The sequence below is a fragment of the Natrix helvetica genome, assembly GCF_964273705.1.
Source record: "Natrix helvetica genome assembly, chromosome: 1".
NCBI classification, from domain to species: domain Eukaryota; kingdom Metazoa; phylum Chordata; class Lepidosauria; order Squamata; family Natricidae; genus Natrix; species Natrix helvetica.
Window position 1 is genome coordinate 47,861,704 of NC_138548.1, and position 22,610 is coordinate 47,884,313.

General features: G+C 37.3%; 2 protein-coding genes across 2 annotated transcripts in view; one reads left to right on the forward strand and one right to left on the reverse strand.

Moving 5' to 3' along the window:
* TDP1 (tyrosyl-DNA phosphodiesterase 1) overlaps nt 1–20,621 on the reverse strand; it is a 32,422-nt gene extending 11,801 nt beyond the window's left edge. Inside the window, exons 1-10 of the mRNA XM_081936929.1 lie at nt 20,117–20,621; nt 19,495–20,020; nt 18,001–18,044; nt 16,221–16,276; nt 14,300–14,396; nt 12,599–12,633; nt 7,162–7,254; nt 4,643–4,813; nt 4,175–4,253; nt 903–1,085 (exon numbers count right to left, since the gene is read on the reverse strand). Of these exons, the coding sequence (XP_081793055.1) occupies nt 903–1,085; nt 4,175–4,253; nt 4,643–4,813; nt 7,162–7,254; nt 12,599–12,633; nt 14,300–14,396; nt 16,221–16,276; nt 18,001–18,044; nt 19,495–20,014 (1,278 nt within the window). The 5' untranslated portion in view covers nt 20,015–20,020; nt 20,117–20,621. The remainder of the gene's footprint in view (nt 1–902; nt 1,086–4,174; nt 4,254–4,642; nt 4,814–7,161; nt 7,255–12,598; nt 12,634–14,299; nt 14,397–16,220; nt 16,277–18,000; nt 18,045–19,494; nt 20,021–20,116) is intronic.
* Nucleotides 20,622–20,726: 105 nt separating this feature from the next.
* EFCAB11 (EF-hand calcium binding domain 11) overlaps nt 20,727–22,610 on the forward strand; it is a 56,585-nt gene continuing 54,701 nt past the window's right edge. Inside the window, exon 1 of the mRNA XM_081936935.1 lies at nt 20,727–21,002. Coding sequence (XP_081793061.1) covers nt 20,925–21,002 — 78 coding nt within the window. The 5' untranslated portion in view covers nt 20,727–20,924. The remainder of the gene's footprint in view (nt 21,003–22,610) is intronic.

The window sequence follows — 22,610 nt, forward strand, 5'->3', positions numbered from 1 at the left end:
GCAGTCAAGTTTGATGCTGCTATTGGTTTGTCGAAAACTCATGTTATGTTTTTCTGAGTTTTTGCTACATTAACAGAAACTAGCTTCTGGACAGACTTTTATGTTTATTCAAATCATGACTAAATCACAATGCCTGCTTTGACAAAGATTTGTTGAATCAGATACACATTTTGAAATCTGAATACTTAAAAAAGCAAAGTACAGATTTTGTGGAGATGAACAATGTATTTTCAGTAAGGATGAGCAACCAACCCAGACTATTTTCTTAAATTTTGAAGGTGAAATAGCTGATTTCTTTTTGCAGTGCCATTATTTGCTCTTTATACAGTTATCTCTCCATAGCAACCATTCAAGAAGCTGGTTTCATATGTTAAGATTTCTTCCCAGTTTTAAGTGTAGAAATGGGAACAAGAACCTCCATTTTGAATCCCTGCCCTTAAGGACATCAACCCCACTACAATAATTCAAAGTCAGGAATTTCTGGTCTGGGTGAGGGCTTAAGGGGGAATAAATGGTAGCAGCATGGCCTCTGACTCATTCATTAAAAAAAAAAACTTTTTTTGCATTGAAGCGCCCAAACTTTATATATATAGTTATATATATATATATATATATATATATATATATATATATATATATATATATATATATATATATATATATATATATATATATATATATATATATATATATATATATATATATATATATATATATATATATATATATATATATATATATATATATATATATATATGTGGGCAGGTGCATTTTTAACAGTAATATATTCTGTAAATAAATGTCCCAGTAGTAGATGCTCTGCTGTTCTAAAACTATAAATACACACAGACACTCTCTCACGCATGTCCAGACCCGATTGTATGTATCAAGCGGTCAATTACCAGATGGATAGGAATTTCATTTGGAGTAGTCTTCAATTTTTTTCCTAAACTCCCCAAACTTTCTCTAAATTCTGAACACAGCCATTTGGATTGATCAACTCCCATTGATCCAATACTTGAGAATTGTCCTATGATAGACCAAGAATCTTGATCAGGTATTTGTGTTGCATGTTCTTTCAGAAGCTGTTTGGGGAAAAAAACAGAAAAAACACCAATAACACTTTATCACCTTCAATTATTCAATTAAGTAGCAGATGAGACACAAATGATCATTTATGAAGACACTGCTCCTTAATTAGTTGCATATGTTCAATATTTTATCCAACACTGCAGACTTAAATTATTGCAGGCATTTGTGCTGAAATCTTACTTCCCTGAATATTTTCCAGATACGTTTAGCTTTAAGTCTTATATTAGTGAGCCAGCATTATGGCAGACACAGGCTAACATATCCACTGTTGTTAGTGGGAAAACCAGCATCCAATTTCTACATAAAACCAATCAAGTTTCCAGTCGCTTTGTAAACTGAAGGACAATGAACTGAAACCACCAATTGTTGCAGCAATCCAAATACACTTTTTGGCATAAATTTCTGAATTATCTAACAATAACAACAACAATATAGGGCTGCCTAATTGGAACAATTCAAGATGATATGCAGTGTGTACAAAACATCTACGGTTGACTGACCATTATTTTTTATCAAATTCTAACCTTGCCTGCAGAGACTGCAAAAGTAAGCCTAAATCTCTTATGAATCTGCTAATTAAATAATGTATAATGTAGGATACGTAATAATGCTGGAGAAAATGAAAGGAACAGAAAAAAACAGCAGCAGAGTGGATGGATCCAATTATAGTGGTAATGGGCTCACTGTTGGAACACCTAAAGGGTCAGGTAAGGGACAGAGCATCCAATTTATTTATTTATCAAATTCGTATACTCAAAAGTGACTCTGGGTGGTGTACAACAATGGAATAAGAACTACAAATATAAATCATATAAAAATCTACAAATATAGAAACCTCTAAGTGCAAAAATGCAAACTGGTCACTGCAGCAAATAGAGCCATCTAAAGATATTTCTGGTTCCTTAGGAACACCAGGCTTGATAATGTAAACAGGTCTTGAGGGCCTTCTGGAATATAAAAAAGGAAGCAGCTACCGTATTTTTTTGGAGTATAAGACATACCTTTTTCCCTAAAAAGAGGCTGAAAATCTGGGTGCGTTTTATACACTGAATGCAGCATTTTTTGCCCCCTAAAACTCCGCCTCTTCACCAAAATGGCCATGCATAGCCTGTAGGAGGCTTTCAGAGAGCTCCTGGGGGCTGGGGAGGGCAGAAATGAGTTATAAACGGCCCATTTTTGCCCCCCCCCCAGCAGCACTCTATAAGCTTCCTAAAGGCTATCCATGCCCTTTTTTTGACAAAAAAACGAGCCCCTTTTTGTAAAAAATGGGCCATTTTTTGCTTGTTTTTGCCCCCCCCTCGGGAACACTCTACGAGCTTCCTAAGGGCTATTCATGCCCTTTTTTTGAAAAACAAAACAAAACAGGGCCATTTTCATGAAAAACGGGCCGGTTTTGGGAGGTTTGCAGAGTGCAAAAACTTTTTAATTTTTTTTTTCCTCTTTAAAACCTTGCTGCATCTTATACTCCGAAAAATACGGTAATCCAATTTCAGGGGAAATCATGTTTCATGTATCTGTAGCATGCCATGAAGGTTTTTAAAGGTTAAAAACCAGCATCCTGAATTGCATTTGGAAGCAAAATGGAAACCAATGCAGTTTGCAGAGTAGGAGTGTAACGTGTTGTTCTAGGGGTGCACATAACTGTTGGCAACTCTGCATTTTGTACCAGCCGAAGCTTTTCAATATTTTTGGAAAGCAGGTCACCAAGGATTTCACTGACTAAGTAAAACTTATCTTTTGAATTTTAGTTCACCAGATTTTTAATCAATCAATCAATCAATCAATCAATCCTGATCATCCAAATTTATATGGGATAAGAGTTTAATAAAATATCAATAAGTTGGTGATTCATCCAAAAATTGTTACTTATTTCCATTAAAGTCTTGGCAATTATTCATCTTGATATTAGTTGTATATCAGATTCTCATGCTCATGAAAAATTAACCTTATAAAAGAATTCAAGCCTGAAAATAAATGATGAGATGTTCTATTGGAAAGTATGGATATAATCTTGAACAATTATTTTAGAGCAATTCCTCTGTAAAGATTATTTTATGATTTTTCTCAACTTCAGATGGAAGTTCTGTATACCCTAATTCTTATCAGTGGCAAAATAATCAACTCAGTGGTGTTTTAATATCTCAACATAGGCCAAATACTTTAACTGCTTCAAAGAAATCGGAGAAGCTATCTCTTCTGATGGAGTCCATTTATGAAACCAATCATCAAGAGATTCCATTTCCAGTTTATTGGATTTGGGGAAGAATATATTTGAAAGGATGTATGTTTTCTCTGCTGCAATGTAAAAAAAATGTGGCGACATTAGTACATATGATTTGATCTTGTAAATTAATGGTATTTTTAGAACAATATTTGTATACTAATTGTATAGATAATTAAACATGTTAATATTATATTGAATTATGTTCAAGAAATGTAGAATTTGATTGTTTTTGAGGATTTGTTCACTGCTCACAAAATTATTTTGAAAAATTAGAAAAGCAGTTGTTCTGGACATTAAGGACTGAATTCAAGATGTATAATTAATACATTTTTGAAAATTATTTTTGCACTAAAAATGATGCAATGCATTTAGTTTGACACAGAATTCACATTTTACAGAATATGCTTTATTCTAAATTTGAAATTTTCATGTTTAAAACTTGAAATATAAGTGACATGCCTAAAGTGTCCATACTTTTCCACTTTTGTTTTGCTTTTTATTTTTGTTTACATCTATTAATTTTTTTTGAAAATTGAGAGTCCAAAATGCCTAACACTGAAACAAACTGGGTTTATTTGTACATGATGAATTGTCTTAACAGTTTTCAAAGTCTGAAGATTATTCTATTAGAAAAGCTGCTATGGCAACGGATTTTTCAACAATAATGAGTAACAAGAGTACCTCTTCACAAGATTACCTCTTCACCGCTCATATCCCCTCCTCTAGATGGGCAGTTTAGAAACATGAAATATAAATAAATAATTTTACAAATATTTACTTGGGAATATTCCAATCTTTCATAGTTCTACAAATTTTTATCAAAAATGCAAGAAAGATGAGAGCATAAACATCTATTACCTTTCTCAGTTTAAGATGACCCCATTTTTCTTTTGCATCACCTTGGTATCGACCTGGAGTTGACCCAATAAGATATACCCTGCATAAAAAATAACCACACAAAGTTGTTTTCCCAAATTGTGTCATAGTACATGTTATTACAGCATAATTATACAGTATATAATACAATTTTAAAAGTTGTTTTCCCAAATGCATTACTGCTTATTAAAAAACCTAGACACATTTTCACAAAAAGCTTCTACCCAGAGTCTAACTTAAATTGCTAAACATACAATCAAAATGCTTTTCTAAAGAAACAGTGACATTACTTTTAGTAACAAATTTACAAAAATGCATCTTCAATGCCATAACACATTTCTAGGAATTTTATAGTTTAAAAATTGCTTATATTGAAACACATTTTATAACTATAATAAACATTGGAACTGTGAGAAATTATTTAATGTAAGGATACATTGAATTACATACCTGGTCTCTGAAAGATCATGTTGCTTAATTATTTCAACCCACTCCATCAGACTAGCAGATTTATAAGATATCAAATAGCTGATTAGATCTGATTTAAAATGCGTATGAGATTCACCATCAGTCTCAGGACTCCCAGGAGGCAATCTTGGATACAAAGGACTTAGCCACATTCTAAAATATTAAAAGGTAAAGCAGTAAAATAGCATTAACAAGCACATATTATATAGTTTAAAAAGAAGAAACACATTCACTTTGTGTTGTTTGCAAAGCAAAATTAAACTCAGTTCTGACATCCTTCATATTCTATCAAACTTGAGTTATGAACATTTACTGTGTCTTGAAATCATACAGTTAGACCTTGATTTACAACCAGTCATTTAATGTCCATCAGAAGTTACAATGGCTGCAGAAAGTGTTTTATGGCCTGTAAAGTCCTTCTGGTCATTGTAAAAAGTCCTTCTGCCTCCCTCTCACATCATGTGATTCCCCCTCCCATCTCATGTGATAACAATCTGGGTGATTAGCAATCCGTTTGCACTTTTGAACAATTGCCAATGCCCCATCATCAGGTGATTGCCATTTGCAATCTTCTCTGATGGCTTCCCCAGAAAGTCTGTGGGGAAGCCAGTACGGATGGTTGCCAGCTGCTGCCACCTACCAAGAGGACTTCTCATCTCTGTGGGCTGGCTGAAATTGCTGCCTGCTGAGGGGAATTGAACTCCGTCAATGGGATAAAGAAATGGAGCTCAGATCCTGATGTTTGAAGCTCTGTTCCTCCACCTCACCAAGGTTGTTCCCTTCCACATGTAGAGAAAAACTGACGTCGTCCCACAGAGTGCAGAAACAGAGCTCAAATCTGCACCCCACGGGAAGAGCTCCTTTCAATGTACAGAAGAGAGCTGACATGCTTAGGGAGGCAGCTCTTTCAGCCAGCCTCTAGGTACAAGAGGGAACTGAAATCCAAGCACAATTTTCAGCTCCTGAGTAGAGTAGCAGCACAGTAAGGTAAGGAGTGTAGGATAGGGTAGGTAGGTGAGGGAAACCTGTCTCTTCACCCAGGAGCTAAAAATCCTGTATTGGTTTTCAGTTCCTGAGTGGAATCTCCCAGGGAGTTCCCCTCCCATCCTGTGCTCCTTATTTGGGACTCCATCTGTTTAACAATCTGTGTGTGTCTGCTCTCAACCACAACTGGGAGTGCCTGGATTGCACTCAATGAGCAAAACAGTCATGTGGGCAGTCATGTGACATTCTGCTTAACTCTCATTTTGTTCAGCGACCAAGATTCCAGCCCTGACAGTGATAGTTAAGTGAAGGCTGCATATATTGGGGGGGGGGGGGGGCGTATAAATATTCAGACACTTTAACATATTAGTCAGTATTTATTTATTTCCTTCAGTTATATGAAAAGGAAATGGCTTCTGTTAATGGATCCCCAACCTATTTGCAAATACATTTGGGCCTGTTATAAAACTTTCCTCACCATGTTGACTATTCTATCACTCCGTGGAAAAAGGAAGTCTCTAACTGTGTTGCTCCCATGTACTTTAAGTGTTAATGAGGTAGAATAAGGAGGGAATGAAGATTCACAAAAAACTAGGTTTCCTCCAACCCGTAGTGCCACTAAACAGAGCATGGCAAGAGTAGTAAGGTACATAATAATTTTTTTAAGTTTCCTCATTCATAATTTATCTCTGTAGCAAGGAAAGACGGACATGCAGAGACATAGAGGTTCAGGACAGTCTGACCCAAGCAACTTTAAGTCAATCTTAGGATATTAAAGCAGCAATCCTGACATATTATTTATACGGATGAATGAAAGGGGCATGTAGATGGCCAAATATCTATGGTGTAGAAAATAACCAAATATTTTTTGTAATTTCCTCTCTAAAAGCAAACATTCTATATTCAGGAAATACTCTTTATCCTGTACAAAAAGGTTCTTTATCTTTCTGAGTTGTGTGAGAAATAGAGCAAAGCAATACCTTCTCAGTTGTAGACATCAATTATAACATATTCACAGCAACTCCCCCACCCTGGAAATTATGCAGTAATTTAATTAGATTCACTATAATTTCAGAAGTCATCCATTTGATGCAAGACCATTTATTTTGAAATGCTTCTTTCTGGTTAACAGTATTAACTATTGTTTATTGTTCTTTAGTTGATAAAAAAATAGGATTTATTACAGATACTGCTTTTTAAATCTGCATGACCAGGAGATTTGCCGCTATATTTTAAAATGTAACATGTAGTGCGTGCATGCGCACTGAGGGGCGCGCGCATTGCATTATGGGTATGCCACACCCGCACACGACCCCCTTGTGCTCCCCCCACTACGGCACATGAGCCAAAAAAGGTTTGCCATCGCTGAGTCATAGACCGTCTTGACCTCTGGAAGAAATAACTAATATATAAACAAGAATGTGTCCTCTACGAATAACCAACTCAATAATTGTTATGAAGGCATTAACTGTGGCATGAAGTCATGGGCCAAAGTATCAAATTATAATTTTTCTTACCCTTGAGTTTTCTGGTACCAATCATCATCAATAAGATTGGATGTATGTATCACCACTCGGAGGCCTTCTTCATAATTCAACAACATCATTTTCCTGTAAAAATAATTTAAATATCCCCCAAATAATTACATATCAAATACTATAAAAATTAAAAAAGACCAAGGCCAAAAATGAAGAGCACATTTACATAAATCCATTTGAGTCGCTAAAATTTTCCTTCAAGATTGATATTTCCTAAATGCAGATCTATTCCAGTCTTGATTATCCAACTGATTGGCTGGACTATATGTCATTTTTATCAGCCCCATATGTAGACCAGACCAAGAAGTAGACTACAGGGAAAGGAAAATTACTTTTATTAGACTATTGTAACAGAATCTTGCAAGTCCCAACGTCCCATTTATACTCCTGCAAAACTATGAAGGTATCTTCCTTTCTTCATATTGTTTGGGCTTGAATTCTTTTTTATTTTGTTGCTCTATATTACATTAATATTTTTGGGACATCACCTTTATAGATGCTACTATATAATATTGCTATCAGAAAGATTAGATTGGCAGGAAATCATGACAGATCTAAACAAAAGGATAAGTGCCTAATATTTCTATAATGTATGGTTTACTAATCTCTTTCCTTTAGTGCATTTGTCCTGTTATATTATATTATGTTCATCATTATTGTATGCTACATGGTGCATAGAAGGCTTATGCAACGTTACATTACCATTTTAGTGCTCTTACAGTATTCTGAATGGCTCTAAAATTAGGATTTTGTAATTCTTTGTTAATGACAAGTATTAGGCTTGGGTTTACTGGCTATAGTGGGGGCCTGTCTAAAGCATTAGTTTTGCTTTAAAACTTGAATTGATTATTTGAGGAATCAATTACACATATACAAATTTCAGCAGGGGTGGTTTGCAAATCCCGTTCCAACCATTGGAACGGGGCCGGCGGTGTCCTGATGGACACGCGCACATGCACACAGCACACGCATGTGTCTTAGCGCCTCCGTGATGCTCCAGCTGCTCTGCGGAGCGTCGCACAGGTATTGTACACGCCATGCACCTGTGCGGAAGCGCGGAAGCCTTTAAACACCGGTAAGGAGCTCGGGTGGGCTGGTGAGCCCTCTGGAGCACCCTACTGGAATGGTATCCAGTGCTCCGGGCTGGCTCTGGTACGCTCGTACCGGGGCCTACCATCTGCAACCCACCACTGAATTTCAGGGTCTCTAATCTCTTCATTAAAAGATTTTAGCTTCCTGGAGAACAGGGCTTTCAAATAATCGACTACTGTATTGTCTATGAATTCTCCACTGATATAATTCCATTATTTATTTTAAAAGATATTTTATAAAAGCATTTGTCATATTAAATAGCTAGTCTAATTTCAACGGTGTGCATTGAATACATTTTATTTTAAAATGTAACCTGATATGCAATTGTTTTCACAATTTGAAATGTGATCCTGTAAGGCCACCCACTTAAAAAATGGCTAAATAAATATAATAGTCACATGCTCTTTTGTAAGCTTGTTTTTGTGAACACTTAAAAAAGTAATTAAATCACCATAGATTCTAAATAGAAAATGTCCAATATTGCCCTGATGTTTTCTTCCAAACAGGTTGCCTTAGAAACTGGCACCTGAGAATCAAAATGTACTGAAATAAAAATATACCTAGTCATATAACTGACTCATTCTATAATTGCACATGGTTCTGATAGTGTTATAAATATTTATAGTTTAGAAATTAAAGCAAAAACATCTTTAGAGTATGCTTTGCAGTATGCTGCAAAATACAACGAACAGTAAAGCCTAAAATAATAATAAAACAATACTATCTGGGAAATTGTTTTAGAAAATATTAATTACCAACTTGTTACCAAATATGCAGCAACCGCACAAATTTTAATTTAACAAGACTTAATTCTATCCCAATGCCACTCAAAAGGAGCTTTGCATTTACATTTTTGAAACAGTACTTTGATTAATGGTTTATAAGACCACTTTTGAAGGTTAACTAAGAGGTGGTATTGGAAGTGGTTGATGTATTAAAGAAGATCCCACCTCCACCACATTGTATACTGCTTCCATCTGTTGATTTTTGCTCATTTTAATCTTAATATTTATCATTTTAATTACTGTTTAATGATTAATATTGTTGCTTTTATCTTATAATGAGCCCCTTTATAGTGAGATGGGTAGCCTAGACTTTGAAAAAATAGAGTAGAATAGAGTAGTAGAAGCAGAGTAGAGTAGAGTAGAGTAGAACAGAACAGAATAAAGGTAGTATATACTAGTGCTATTTAGCGAAAACAAATCAAACTTTTTGGGGTGCAATTCCAGCTGCTGATTACTACCATTAAAGTCCTACATTGCATGGCGCCAGGTTATTTACAGGACTGTGTCTCCTTAAGGACCGCTTTGAGTTATTTGTAAAAATAATAAAGGTGAGATACAAATAGATAAAATAAAAGATAAGGAGAGATTGGGTGGAGTGAGCATGTACTTAACTCCCCCTTTTAAATGTTGCCGTTTTATGGGGCCTAGGAAACATGTCTTTCCTGTAGCAGCCCCTGCCATATAGAACACCCTTTTCCCTTGAAATTTGGAAGGCCCTCAACCTTTTAATGCTCTGAAGAGCGCTTAAGGCTTGGCTTTTCTCCTAAGCCCTGGGATAGAATGGTTTTTTTCTTTTTTCTTTTAACAACCGTGTAATCCCTCGCATCGGGGTGGAGTTGGGGCAACTGAATGGAGCTGAGCATTTACTGGCCAGATGCCCTGCATTATGTCTACGTGGAGTTCACACTAGATATTTTGTCTTTGCGCCCAGACAGAGAAATATCTGTCGCTACCTAGGATTGAACTCCAGGTTCCTGATTGTGAGGTGAGAGCTCCACCTCTAGGCCACCATGCCACTCGGGATAGGATGAGATTAATGAGATGAAATTGTGGGATGCATGTGAAAGTTTAGCAATGGTGCCAGGTTTTGATTTGCTTTAACTGCATCCCCATAGCCTTGTGATCAAAATTTGAGAACCTGGCAATTGGCATGTATTTATGGTATGTATTTATGACAGTTGCACTCTCCCAGGGTTATGTAATCACTATTTGTAACCTTCCCAAGAGCATCCAACAAGCAAAGTCAATGGGGTAAGCCGGATTTAATGACCACAGAATTCACTTAACAACTGAAGTGAGTTGCTTAACTGTGGCAAAAAAATATTGTAAAATGGAGCAAAACTCACTTAACAACTGCCTTACTTAGCAATGGAAATTTTGGGTTCAACTGTGGTCGTATGTCAAGAACTATCTTATCTGTATAAACATTTTAAGCAAATAAAAAAGTAAACATGAATATCACTAGGCTTTAATTAATGAAAAGGAATTTGTTTGATCCCTCAAAACATATTTTGTTATAACAAACTCTTTATCTGGTGAATTTTTTAAAGAATCAGTCCTATCCTGTTTTATGGCTTTATAGAGCATTAAACAAAAAAGAAACACATTGGCCTGATTCACACATAATGCTAATGTAATGATTTTTTCTTTTGGTATAACATAATTTGAAAAGGCACAGAATGGGCTAGTATTGTATGTAAACCGAACAATAAGAATACATTTGCAGAATGTGGCTGTTGCCATCCATGATTTAATCTGTCTTGCAAACAGAATTACAAGTAACTATGATTCCAGAAAAAGACACATACATACCTGCCATTATGGACTCCAAGGAACCTTTGCCTTTCAATATAAAGTATTGTGCAGGCCATTATGGATAACAAATAACTAGACTATCTAGCACCACTGTTTATATATTTTTAATATTCTAATATTTTATTTCTTTAATCTGAAATTATGTCTTATATGAATTATAATGCTCTATAATTCAGGGAATTTACAATATTAGAATAGCGCGGAAAATGTGCTACAAGAGCCTCAGTGGCACCATGGTTAGAATGCAGTACTATAGGCTACTTCTCCTGATCACTGGCTGCCAGCAGTTTGGCAGTTCAGGTCTCACTGGCTCAAGATTGACTTGGCCTTCCATCCTTTCGAGGTTGGTAAAATGAGGATCCAGAGTTTGGGGGGCAAGATGCTGAGAGCAAGAGAGTGTAAACCACTTAGAGAGGACTATAAAGCACTGTGAAGTGGTATATAAGTTTAAGTACTATTGCTACATTCCTGGATGTCAGAATATTGTTAGAAGTCATAGTACCATGTAGAGCAGTGTTGGCGAAAACGGGAGCAAGCACATGTCGGAAACCAGAAGAGCAGCTACCTGATGTGCAAGATGAGGAAGATGGTCTTCTGGTTTCCGGCATGTGCATGTGCACCAGCCAGTTGGTTTCTGGTGTGCATGCACGTGAGAAGACCAGCTGGCCTGTGCACAGAAACTGGAAGATCATCTTCCTGGTGCGTACATGCACACCGGACGGCTGCTCTTCTGGTTTCTGGTGCTCCCATGTACATTAAGAAAACTGGCTGGTGTGCCGGAACCTGAAAGAGCAATAGCCGACAGCTCGCATGCCTGAAAAGATGGCTCTGCATGCCACTTCTGGCACGTGTGCCATAGGTTTGCCATCACGGATGTAGAGAATATAAAATTGTGAATCCTAGTCAGTAATGTCTGTGGACCAATGTATAAAAACGACAGAATAGGTCTGACACACTTTGCAAACTATTTGTAAAAAGTGCTTTGTATCTTGCAAAAGTGGATCACCTCTCTGCTATTCATTAAAAGAAACCCGTCTTTTTCAGGCTTTTGTGAACGCCTGAGAAGAAAACCCATTTTTTAAAATGAAACCTACTCATTAAAGTTCTTCTTCTGATACACTTTGAAAGTATCCATGGTTGTAAGACCACGTATGTAACTGTATGCACAAATGTAACTGGGGCCCGGGTGTATCTAACACAAAAGACATCAAACTTAAAATGCATCTGATGGCAATGTATATAAGCCTGAAACATTTTATATAAATCATTAGTATAACTGACATCTGTATTTTCAACACTAAAAGAGTTGAGATTTATAGGATTGAACATTTTATTATAAGCCCATCACCTTATAGTAAAGCATTTTCCTTTCCAGCTGAAAAACCTTGCCATATATTGATAATGCTCTCAACTAACCTTCAGAAGTAGTGTAGCTACTTCTGAGAATTCTGGAAGGAGAATGCTAAATGAATTAGGTTTATTAATTCAAAGAGCACTCTGATTACGCTAAAACAAATATTTTGTAAAGCAAGAGGTGGAGAAAATAAATAGCGAGGAGAGGTAATTGGTATACCAAGGTAATTGGCATTTTATTTGTATTTTCTCAGAACCCAAACACAACAACATGAATCTAATTATTTCTACACACACAGTGGCATTTATCAAAGTAATTACCGTAAAATATTTCTATAGCAGACATTCAGCATTTATGATAAATTACTTACGTATGGTGGGTTCCAAAGGCAATATCCAATTTTGCCTACAATAAGAACATCATTTAAAAATATGCTTTTCAGTATAGGGCACCTTCATTATGTGGAAATAATACTAAAAATACTTTTTCTTTACTTTATTTTGATGCACTCTGGTGGCTGCTGCATAAACTGCACAATAGACCTCTTAAAGCTAATACTACACAATACAATCTTCGATTCAAAATGTACATCATTTTGTACAATAAATTGTCACACATTCATTTTAAATTTCTCAGATTGTATCTCAGCGCCATTGTCATCTAGATGAGTTGAAGCTGCAATTTCCAATGTTCCCAGTAAACATAGTCATAATGCCTGGGAATTTTGAGAATTACTGTCCTAATATAGGCAAAAAAATGCCAAGTTAGAGAAGGTTTAAGTAGAACATTATTTTATCTATATCCTGCCTTATTTTTTTTAGAAATAGTGCAAGGCAGAAAACGAGGGACGCAATGGCTAAGTGGCTAAGATACTAAGCTTGTTGATCAGAAAGTTTGGCGGTTCAAATCCCTAGCGCCGCGTAACGGAGTGAGCTCCCGTTACTTGACCCAGCTTCTGCCAACCTAGCAGTTCGAAAGCATGTAAAAATGCAAGTAGAAAAATAGGAACCACTTTGGTGGGAAGGCAACAGCGTTCCGTGTGCCTTCAGCATTTAGTCATGCTGGCCACATGACCACTGAGACGTCTTCGGACAGAGCTGGCTCTTCGGCTTTGAAATGGAGATGAGCACCACCCCCTAGAGTCGTGAATGACTAGCACATATGTATGAGGGGAACCTTTACCATTACCTTTAAGGCAGAAAATATACATTTCTGGTCTTATTTTCCCCAAACAGCCGCCCTATGAGGTGACTTGGGCTGAGAGTGTTACTGGCCCAAGCAACTTTATTATGCAGGAAAAAAGAGATACAACATGAGAGAGAGCACGGAAGATTAGGAAAAAGAACCCCTTCACTTTACTGGTGCCTTTCTATATTATATATATTGTGTGTGTATGTGGTGTGTTTGTGTGTGTGTGGTGTGTGTGTGTGTGTGTATGTATGTGTGTGTGTGTGTGTGTGTGAGAGAGAGAGAGAGAGAGAGAAAGAGAGAGAATATTTTTTAGGAAACAGAAGCAATAAAAGTTTTACATGATCACTTTAATACACAGGCGAAAAATTTAAAAGTTGAACATGAAAAAATTGGGGTGAGGGGTGAGCATGCTTGCTAGATGATGAATTTATAGTATCAGGTTAGAGCACTACAGGTGGCCTCGATTTACAACAGTTCATTTAGTGACCATTCAAAGTTACCATGGCACTGAAAAAAGAGACTTCTGTTTTTCAGTTATGATCATTGCAGCATCCCCAAGGTCACATGATCAAAATTCAGACATTTAGCAATTGATTCGTATTGATGACGGTTGCAGCGTCCTGGGGTCATGTAATCCCCTTTTGTGACCTTCTGACAAGCAAAGTCATGGGGAAGCCAAATTCACTTAACAGCCGTGTTCCTAACTTAACAACTGTAGTGATTCACTTAACAATGGTGGCAAGAAAAGTCATAAAATGGGGCAAAATTCACTTAACAATTGTTTCACTTAGCAACTGAAATTTTGGGCTCAATTGAGGTCATACTTCGAGAGCTACCTCCGTATACTTTTGGTAAATGCAGTGATAATAAAAGTGATTACCTGGCATAAACGAACATTTTTATAAGGGTGAGCATCTTCATGTAGGTCAGCCTTGGATTCTCGCTTCTCTCCATGGACTATTAATAAAGGTTTGTCCCTAAGTTTTTAAAAATATATTAAAAATTACTTGCATAAACCTCTAATTATTATTTATTTGAAACAGCTTAATTATCTTTAAAATATTTTGAGCAACATTCTCAAGGATAATTGTGAAATGTTTTATTCACACTTTTTCCCCTTCCACCTTAAAAATTTAATCTGCATTCACAGCAGCATGGGAAGGTCAACCTTATCTTCCCACTTCCAAAAATGCTAGCCTCTAACTTTGTATAATTACATAGTTATTCCTGGAAAGCAAATGCAAGAATGAAAAAAGCTCCTATGCACCGCAAGCACAAAATAAGGTAGGGTATCCTCCCATTCCCACAAGGATTCTGAAAGAAATTTGTAACCAGACTTGAGTTTCCCCTTCCGTTTGTCTTCATCTCGCCCTTCATAAATGTGATGACTTAAGGAGGATAGCGCAATTCAGCACCACCCAATTTAAAGAAGATTGGTAGGAAACATTAAAGGGAACAAAAATGAAGAGATGAATTTCCTTAGAGAATTCATGGGGAGCAGAGGTGGTATTCAGCCAGTTCTGACAGGTTCTGGAGAACCGGTAGTGGAAATTTTGAGTAGTTCGGAGAACCAGCAAATAGGTTGGCCCTGCCCCCGCTGCCTCCCAGCTGATCTTCTTTTGTTGCCCTGAACAGGAAAATGGAGCTGGAACGCAGGTTAGTGGGGTGGGGAGGGAATGAGGATTTTGCAGTAATCTTCCCACAGGAGTGGGGAGGGAATGGGGATTTTGCCATATCCTTTCCCGGCCATGCCCACAAAGCCACGCCCACAGAACCAGTAGTAAAAAAAATTGAATCCCACCAATGATGGGGAGGGAAAAGAGGTTGCCATTTGCATGCTTTGCTCAATTGTATAAATAGACTGGAGAAACATATTTCACAATGCACTGGGATTACAGCTCCAGAATTTTCACTCGTATCTATCAGCCAATACTTGCTAAGATTTCTTGTATCTGAATACCTGGTAGGCAAGTAACAGTCAATCTCTGGATTATATCGCAGTTAAATAACGTAATTTGAACATGACACATAGGGTTATGAAAATAACACCTGCCCTTTTGTGCAGAAGACATAATCCAAGGAGCTTAAAAATCTCTAGTTCTAGAACAGAACTCTTACACAGAGTGGAGACTACATGTAAATGCTACCTTTCTACCAGAAAACATTGAACACAGCTATTGCTTCAATGTGACTATTTTAAATTAATTCTGACCAAGTGGATATTATCCTTGTATTATCAATGAAGACTACATATTATTTAACAGGAAACTATTTTAAATGCATTTGAAACATGTTATATTATTAAATAAAAGTTATGCTAAGAATCAGTGGTGGGATTCCAAAAAATTTACTACCAGTTCTGTGGGTGTGGCTTGGTGGGTGTGGCATGGCTTGGTGGGCATGGCAGGGGAAGGATACTGTAAAATCTCCATTCCCTCCCCACTTCAGGGGAAGGTTACTGCAAAATTCCCATTTCTTCTCAATCAGCTGGGACTTGGGAGGCAGAGAATAGTTGGAGGTGGAGCCAGTCAGAGGTAGTATCTACCGGTTCTCTGAAATACTCAAAATTTCTACTGCTAAGAATTAAAGTTCTTCAGTGCAAAAATACATTTTCTCTTTGTTTTCTCCAAAGAGTGACATCTTCTAATGAAAGACTGATACTATTGCTGTAGCCCTAAACTCATTTTTCTTACCCAATGTAGCAAATAACACATTTATCTCACAATACTGACAATAGTAAATTTAGAATGCACAAATTAGAAATACAAAATGGAAGCTGAAATTAAATACTGAAGCTTTACCTGAATTCCTTTGGATATTGTTGGACCAGCCATTCCACATCTATACAATAATTAAACTTTGCCATGGGGAAAATATGAAAATAGTTTTTAGAAATCAAAAGGAAAGGGAATGCAATATTAAGTGAATGACAGCACATTAGAAGTTATACCCATGTTTATACAGATTTGTATGCTGCCTTATCCATAAAACAGAAACATTCTAATATATTAGAAAATTAACGAATGACATTCTATAGAAATGTACAAAAGCAGATGCAAAATTTAAGCCGGGTTTTTGGGAGATCTTAGTTTCTCCTAATTGAGCCATTAATGCCCACATTCTATTAATTTATGCATGGATATTCTCTCAAGAATAAACAGCTAATTAAACAAACAGTTTTCCAAACTGTGGATCGCAACTTATATTACTTAACAAGACGTGCTGCAAATCTGGCTTGATTTGCTGGAGAATAATAAATCAGGGCCCCTAAGAAACTTTAAAAACACATGAAAAATATCTAATTACCAGTAGTTTGGTTAGTTAGCCTTTTGCACTCAGAGCTCCTGAGAAGTATCAAGGACTACAAAAGTAGTTCTTAAGTTAAAACATTACAAATATTGACTTACCACTCCATATAATAGATGTATAATGAATATGTAACTAAATTCATAAATGTATTAAAATAAATTGATACTTATTCTTTAATACCATTAAAATAAAAAGTACACCGTGCACGCACAGTTTTTCATGTCTTTTTAGAACTGCCACCTATTTTGGGATACTGGTCTTAATAAAACTATCATTCTACCATGGCTTTTGGACCTTTTTAATATACTGTAAGAAGTTAGCACCCACCCCTCTCCTAGAAAAATGAAATATTTTAGGAAATATTAAAAGGGCAGAATATTTCCCCTAAAAAGAGAAGTAGAAACTCAGAGAGGCAAAAACTTACCCCCCCACAACCTTTGTTAATGGGCCATTAAGGCCTAGACCAGTCTATTCTACATAACAAAGATCTACCCCATTTCATTGCCCCACCCACCAAGTTTCAACCAAACTTAGCACACAGACAACCTACAAAGCTTGTCAGGGGAAAAAACGCCCTGTAGAAATTTGAGATCAATGGATCGGGCTGATTCCCTTCCGCATATCTTTTGAGATATTAAGAAAAATAAAAGTCTTTAATAAGTATTCTAATTAATAAACAAACTTTAATACGAAAATAATAAAAGTAAATGAAACAGAAAATAACTAATGGTTACATTTTGATAATGAAAGCTTCGGTTGCCAAGTTGGCAGCCGAACAAAGAAGAAAGGAATTCTGGAATGTGTAACGCATGCGCAATAAATCACTTTCAGATAACATTTTGTTTTATGACCTGCGCAATAAAGCTTTCTTAGTTTAACTCTTGAATGTCAGTTCATGCCTAGCAAACTTTTTAACATTGTGACAAAGCTAGCTATGACTTCTGACAGCAACCAACCAGCATGTTCTTCCTGTGCCCCAGGAAGTTCAAAGCCCAGAGAGGGCATAAACCCCAGGGACTTTCAGCATTTCTTCTCTTTTCATCCCGGAGCTCCAAGGCATGTCGTCCTGTCCAGCATTAAACCATTTTTCCAAACAGCCTCCATGTTTCCAGTGTCTTTTTCCCCATTTCGAACTGAATCCAGATGGACATTTCTTCCAACAATACAGAGGTATTTTAATTCTACATTTCCAAAAGACTATTCTGAATTTTGACACTACTACAGAAAAGATATGCTCTATTTTATATTGAAAAGGTAATAAATAAAATGTACCTGAGCAGAAGATACAAGAGTCCCAAAAAGAGGAGATAAAATATCTATTATAAGAAAAAAAAGATATGTTGTAAGTACAGCAAGCATACCTACTGAAGTGGTAACATACATATATACATACATACATGCAGGAACAAACCATCATTTAATATATTTTATAAAAGCAATTTGCATGTTATATGAAGATTATATATTAAATTGCAACATAAACAATTTAAGAGCTGTGGTGGCGCAATGATTAGAATGCAGTACTGCAGACTACTTCTGCTGACTGCCCGCTGCCTGCAATTTGGCAGTTCAAGTCTCACTGGCTCAAGGTAGACTCAGCCTACCATCCTTCCGAGGTCAATAAAATGAGGACCAAGATTGTTGAGGGTAATATGCTGATGCTGTAAACCGCTAGAGAAGGCTGTAAAGCACTGTGAAGCAGAATATATGTCAAAGTCCTATTGCTATTACTAAACAGCCTCCCTCACTATAGCCAAGCAGCTAAATCTATTCTCAACTAATTGCAATATTCTGGTTTATCCAAATTAGGAATAAAATGCAGCTTGCTAACATTTCATGATTTAAACAAAATAAAATTAAGATAGTTTCTGGTCCTGGTTTGCTTTAACCCATAACTAAAAAGCTAATTACAATGTTCAGCTTCAGTATTAATTTCCAGGAATATTAGAATGGTCACAGTTTAAATTACAGGCTCAAAAGAGTGTTTCAGTACATTTTGGCATGGTTTTTGCAGACCTAATTTCAACAATATTAGAACTTGGACCTGTTGTCCCTTCTTATTTTGAGTGTTTGTAGAAAAATATTCAATTGAGATATGGGTAGGAACAGAACCTGCCTGCAGATTTACCAATCAGCATATGTTGGGACTAAAACAAGGAAGGCAGTAAATTGATTAAGATATATGTTTAGTATCTTGATACATACATTTTAAAAAGGATGACTTACAAAAACAAGCCATCACAAATATCAAGCAAGATATAGTAATTCTATTATTTATTATTATTTTTTACTGAGTTCACTTGTATTTTGCAATCATAAAGTCATAAAGCATAGAATAAATTAATCTTCTGGGCCTTTTGGCCATAAATATAATTGATTGGTTGAAGCCAATTTGGTAATTATGTAATAAATTCTTAAGGTCTTCCAGTCTTTCTGGGTCAGTAGGCACATTTTGCAGAATCCAACAATTTAGTTTTTAAGAATACCTTTTGGGGTCTATGTGGAGCCAAGGCACTACTGAAAATGCAGACTATAGAGATTGATATTCCACAGCATGCTAATTTCCCATTCATTTTTTATAAACTAATCTTTTTTATTAAAAAAATTAACAAATAGGGAGCTTGAGCAAATGTTAGGGCCTCAGGTTGTTACTGTACTACATTGCTTATATGCCAGCTACAAGAAGTATCGTTTCAGAAAAAAACAAAGCATCTAACATGTTTAGGCACCTTTTCCCCACAGTATTTTTGCCTTGATAGTGCTTACCTTTTATATGAAGGGCTTGAGAATTGTATTTTGACTTAATTCCTTTGACTTTAGTGAGGAAGAATCTGAAAGGGTCCTGCCCATTCAACAGATCCCATGGGTCCTGCACTTCTGATGGCTCTGCAGACTTGTGACTTGATGGAATCTTACAAGTTGTTGGTAGCTCCATGGGTGTACCACTCTCTGCTTTTCTAACTGTAGTTACTGCATCTCTATTTCCACTCGAGATTTGAAGATCCTCATCTTCACTACTGGAAAGACACCAGCCAAAGTCTTCCTGGGCAAATTTCTGATCTGAGGCCTCCTCCTCCTGTGGAAAGTTTCCAGCTACATATTTTAGAGGAGACATTTTTCTCTTGTGAGCAGCTTTCCTTGCCTCTGAGACAGAATGGCAGCTCTTTTTACTTTCCTGGCCTCTCTGCATCACAGAGGTAGAAGGCTTCTCAGAATCAGCTAATTCATCCATACTGTCTTCACTACTGGACAATGTCCATTTCCCATGCTGACTTTCCTGAGACATGATACCCTATATATCAAGGAAAAAAGGGAACAGATCTCCAAGAAAGTCTAAATGAATGAGAAGACTACTTCTCCCACTGCAGAAGCCCCTTTGGCCAATTACCTATCATGCTGTGCTTTCAGCTTTCACACATTTCAATTCAGGGGCATCCAAAAAAGAATTCAACTGTTATTTGGTTCGCTATACACTCCCTGCCCTCCGTTCCTAAAAACAGTAAGTCTGCAGCAGGCAAACTCCTTTCCTATCCTTATAGTTCACCAAGGGCAAGCCATAGATATAAAACAAATTAATAAAATACGCTGGGCAGGAGAACGGTACACGAGGATAATTCAATGTGCCGAATTTAGTGGTTTTTAAATCGCTTCTATACACAGGTCTTCAATCCATCGCCAGCCACGTCGCACACTTCGGAGCACCGAGAAAATAATCGTGGGGACTTGGTCATATAAGAGAGAAGGAAGGGAAGCGCTGCGCGCTAGGAATCAAACCTGAACAAGCTATAAGTGGAAGAAAGTGTAAGAAAAGAAACAGAAGAATAATTCCCCAAAACACCCCAGGACAGAACTTCTTCCTCACTGGTGGCTTCTGCGAATGAACAGCCCACCAGCGAAACGGCTTAAAAAGAGAAAAAGCCGCCCTATGGAGACAAACTTCCTCTTCCGGGTAAAGCTCCGTCCCCCTGGACTCCAGGATTGACATCCCTTCGCTACCAATGATTGGGCCGTTTATCAAGAATTGAAAAGTACGAACCACCAGCTTTTCCCCGCCCGATGCCTCCAATGGGTCTTTCTCCTGCCTTCGGCTGCTGACAAACCCGCGTTTTGATCGCGAAGAGGTAGTTGAGGGAGAGCGTCGCTCCGTTGCTAAGGGAAGCTTCCTTGCAAGGCGGCGGTGCTTTCGGCTGTTGGCAATGTGCGCGGCTCCTAAAGAAGCGGCGACATCAAAAGATTGCCCAGCCGAGAAGTACCGCAAGAAACGATGGGATAAAGTAGGTAGTTTAAATGGGGCGTTTATTTATTTGTTTGTCTGTTTATTTATTTATTCATTTTAGTTAGTTAGTTTGTTTGTCAAAACATGTAAAAGATAACAGGTATAATAAGTATAAACATAAATATGAACACAGTAAATGGGTAAGAATAAATGGAGACAGTAGGACAGGGACGGTAGCTGGTGGGCTGATGCACGCTTCTTACAGACCTCTTAGGAATGGGGTGAGGTCAACAGTAGAGTATTTTAGGTTAAAATTATGGGGGTCTGGGGATGTAACAACAGAGTCAGGTAGTGCATTCCAGGCATTGACCCCTCTGTTGCTGAAGTCGTATTTTCTGCAATCATTATTGTCGATGTCCCTGTATTTTCTCACCTGGTCTAAAGATCCCCAACTGCTAAAGATCCCCAACTAACCCCTCCCTACCAATGCAACCTGCGAAGGATACATTCCAAGGAAACACTGGGGGAAGGGAAGCTTTCCCCAAATACATGCCAAAATACAACTTTGTCTTGTGTGCTGGTTGTGTCTTTTCCTGGACTGGGAAGAATTGTCTTAGTCGCTGTGGGAGTGAATCCTGCAATGCACGTTCCAATGGGGCTGCTGCCTTACAAGAATATCCAGAAACTTCAGCTGGTCCAGAATGCAGCAGGATAAGCAGTTATGGGTGCTGCTGAGCATGTCCTTAAGCTCTCAGTATGTTTCCAAGTGTAATACGGACTGCTGGTTCTCCCCTGTAAAGCCTGACATAGAGCACGAGTAGATAAATTGTGGGACTGCCTTTCCCCAGTTACATGTATTTCTGCCTGCTCCATCAAACCAAGTAAGAGAGGCATGCTTGAAAGATGTGACTCCCTTTTCGGGAGAGGGGGCGGTCTAGAAATCCAAGAAATAAAAATAAATAAATAAAGTATGCCAACTGTGTCAGATCAACAGATTATGCCAATAACAGAGTTGGAAGGGACCTTGGAGGGTTTCTAGTCTCACCCCTCTGCTCAAGCAGCAAAACCTTAGCATTTCAGACAAGTGTTTCTCCAATCTCTTCTTAAAACCTCCAGTGATGACAATTTCTAAAGGCAAGCTGTTCCACCGATTAATTGTTCTGTCAGTCAATTTCTCCTTATTTTTAGATTGTTTCTCTCCTTGATGAGTTCGCATCCATTGCTTATTGTTGTGCCTTTGGGTGCTTTGGAAAATAACTTAACCCCTTCCATGAGGTGGGCCCCTTAGATATTGGAACACTGCTATCATGTCATTCCTAGCCCTTTTCATTAAATTAGATATACCCAATTCCTTCAATTAGGAGGAATGTATGGGAAAAAATAGGCAGAAGCCGTAGGAAAAATAGTCCCTCAAATGATAGAGCCTAAGACTTGAAAGGCTTTATATATGACAACAAGCATGTTGAATTGCACCTGGAAGGTGGAGAAGTTTTATATGGACATATAATCTGCTTGAACTGCCTTTTTCTGCACCAGTTAAAGTTTCCAAACGGACTTTAAGGGCAACCTCAAGTAGAGCAGATTGCCAGAGTCCAGCTGAGAGGTGACTAATACATGAATAACTGTAAATAGGGCCCTCAGTGCAGAAATGAGTACAACTGGCACA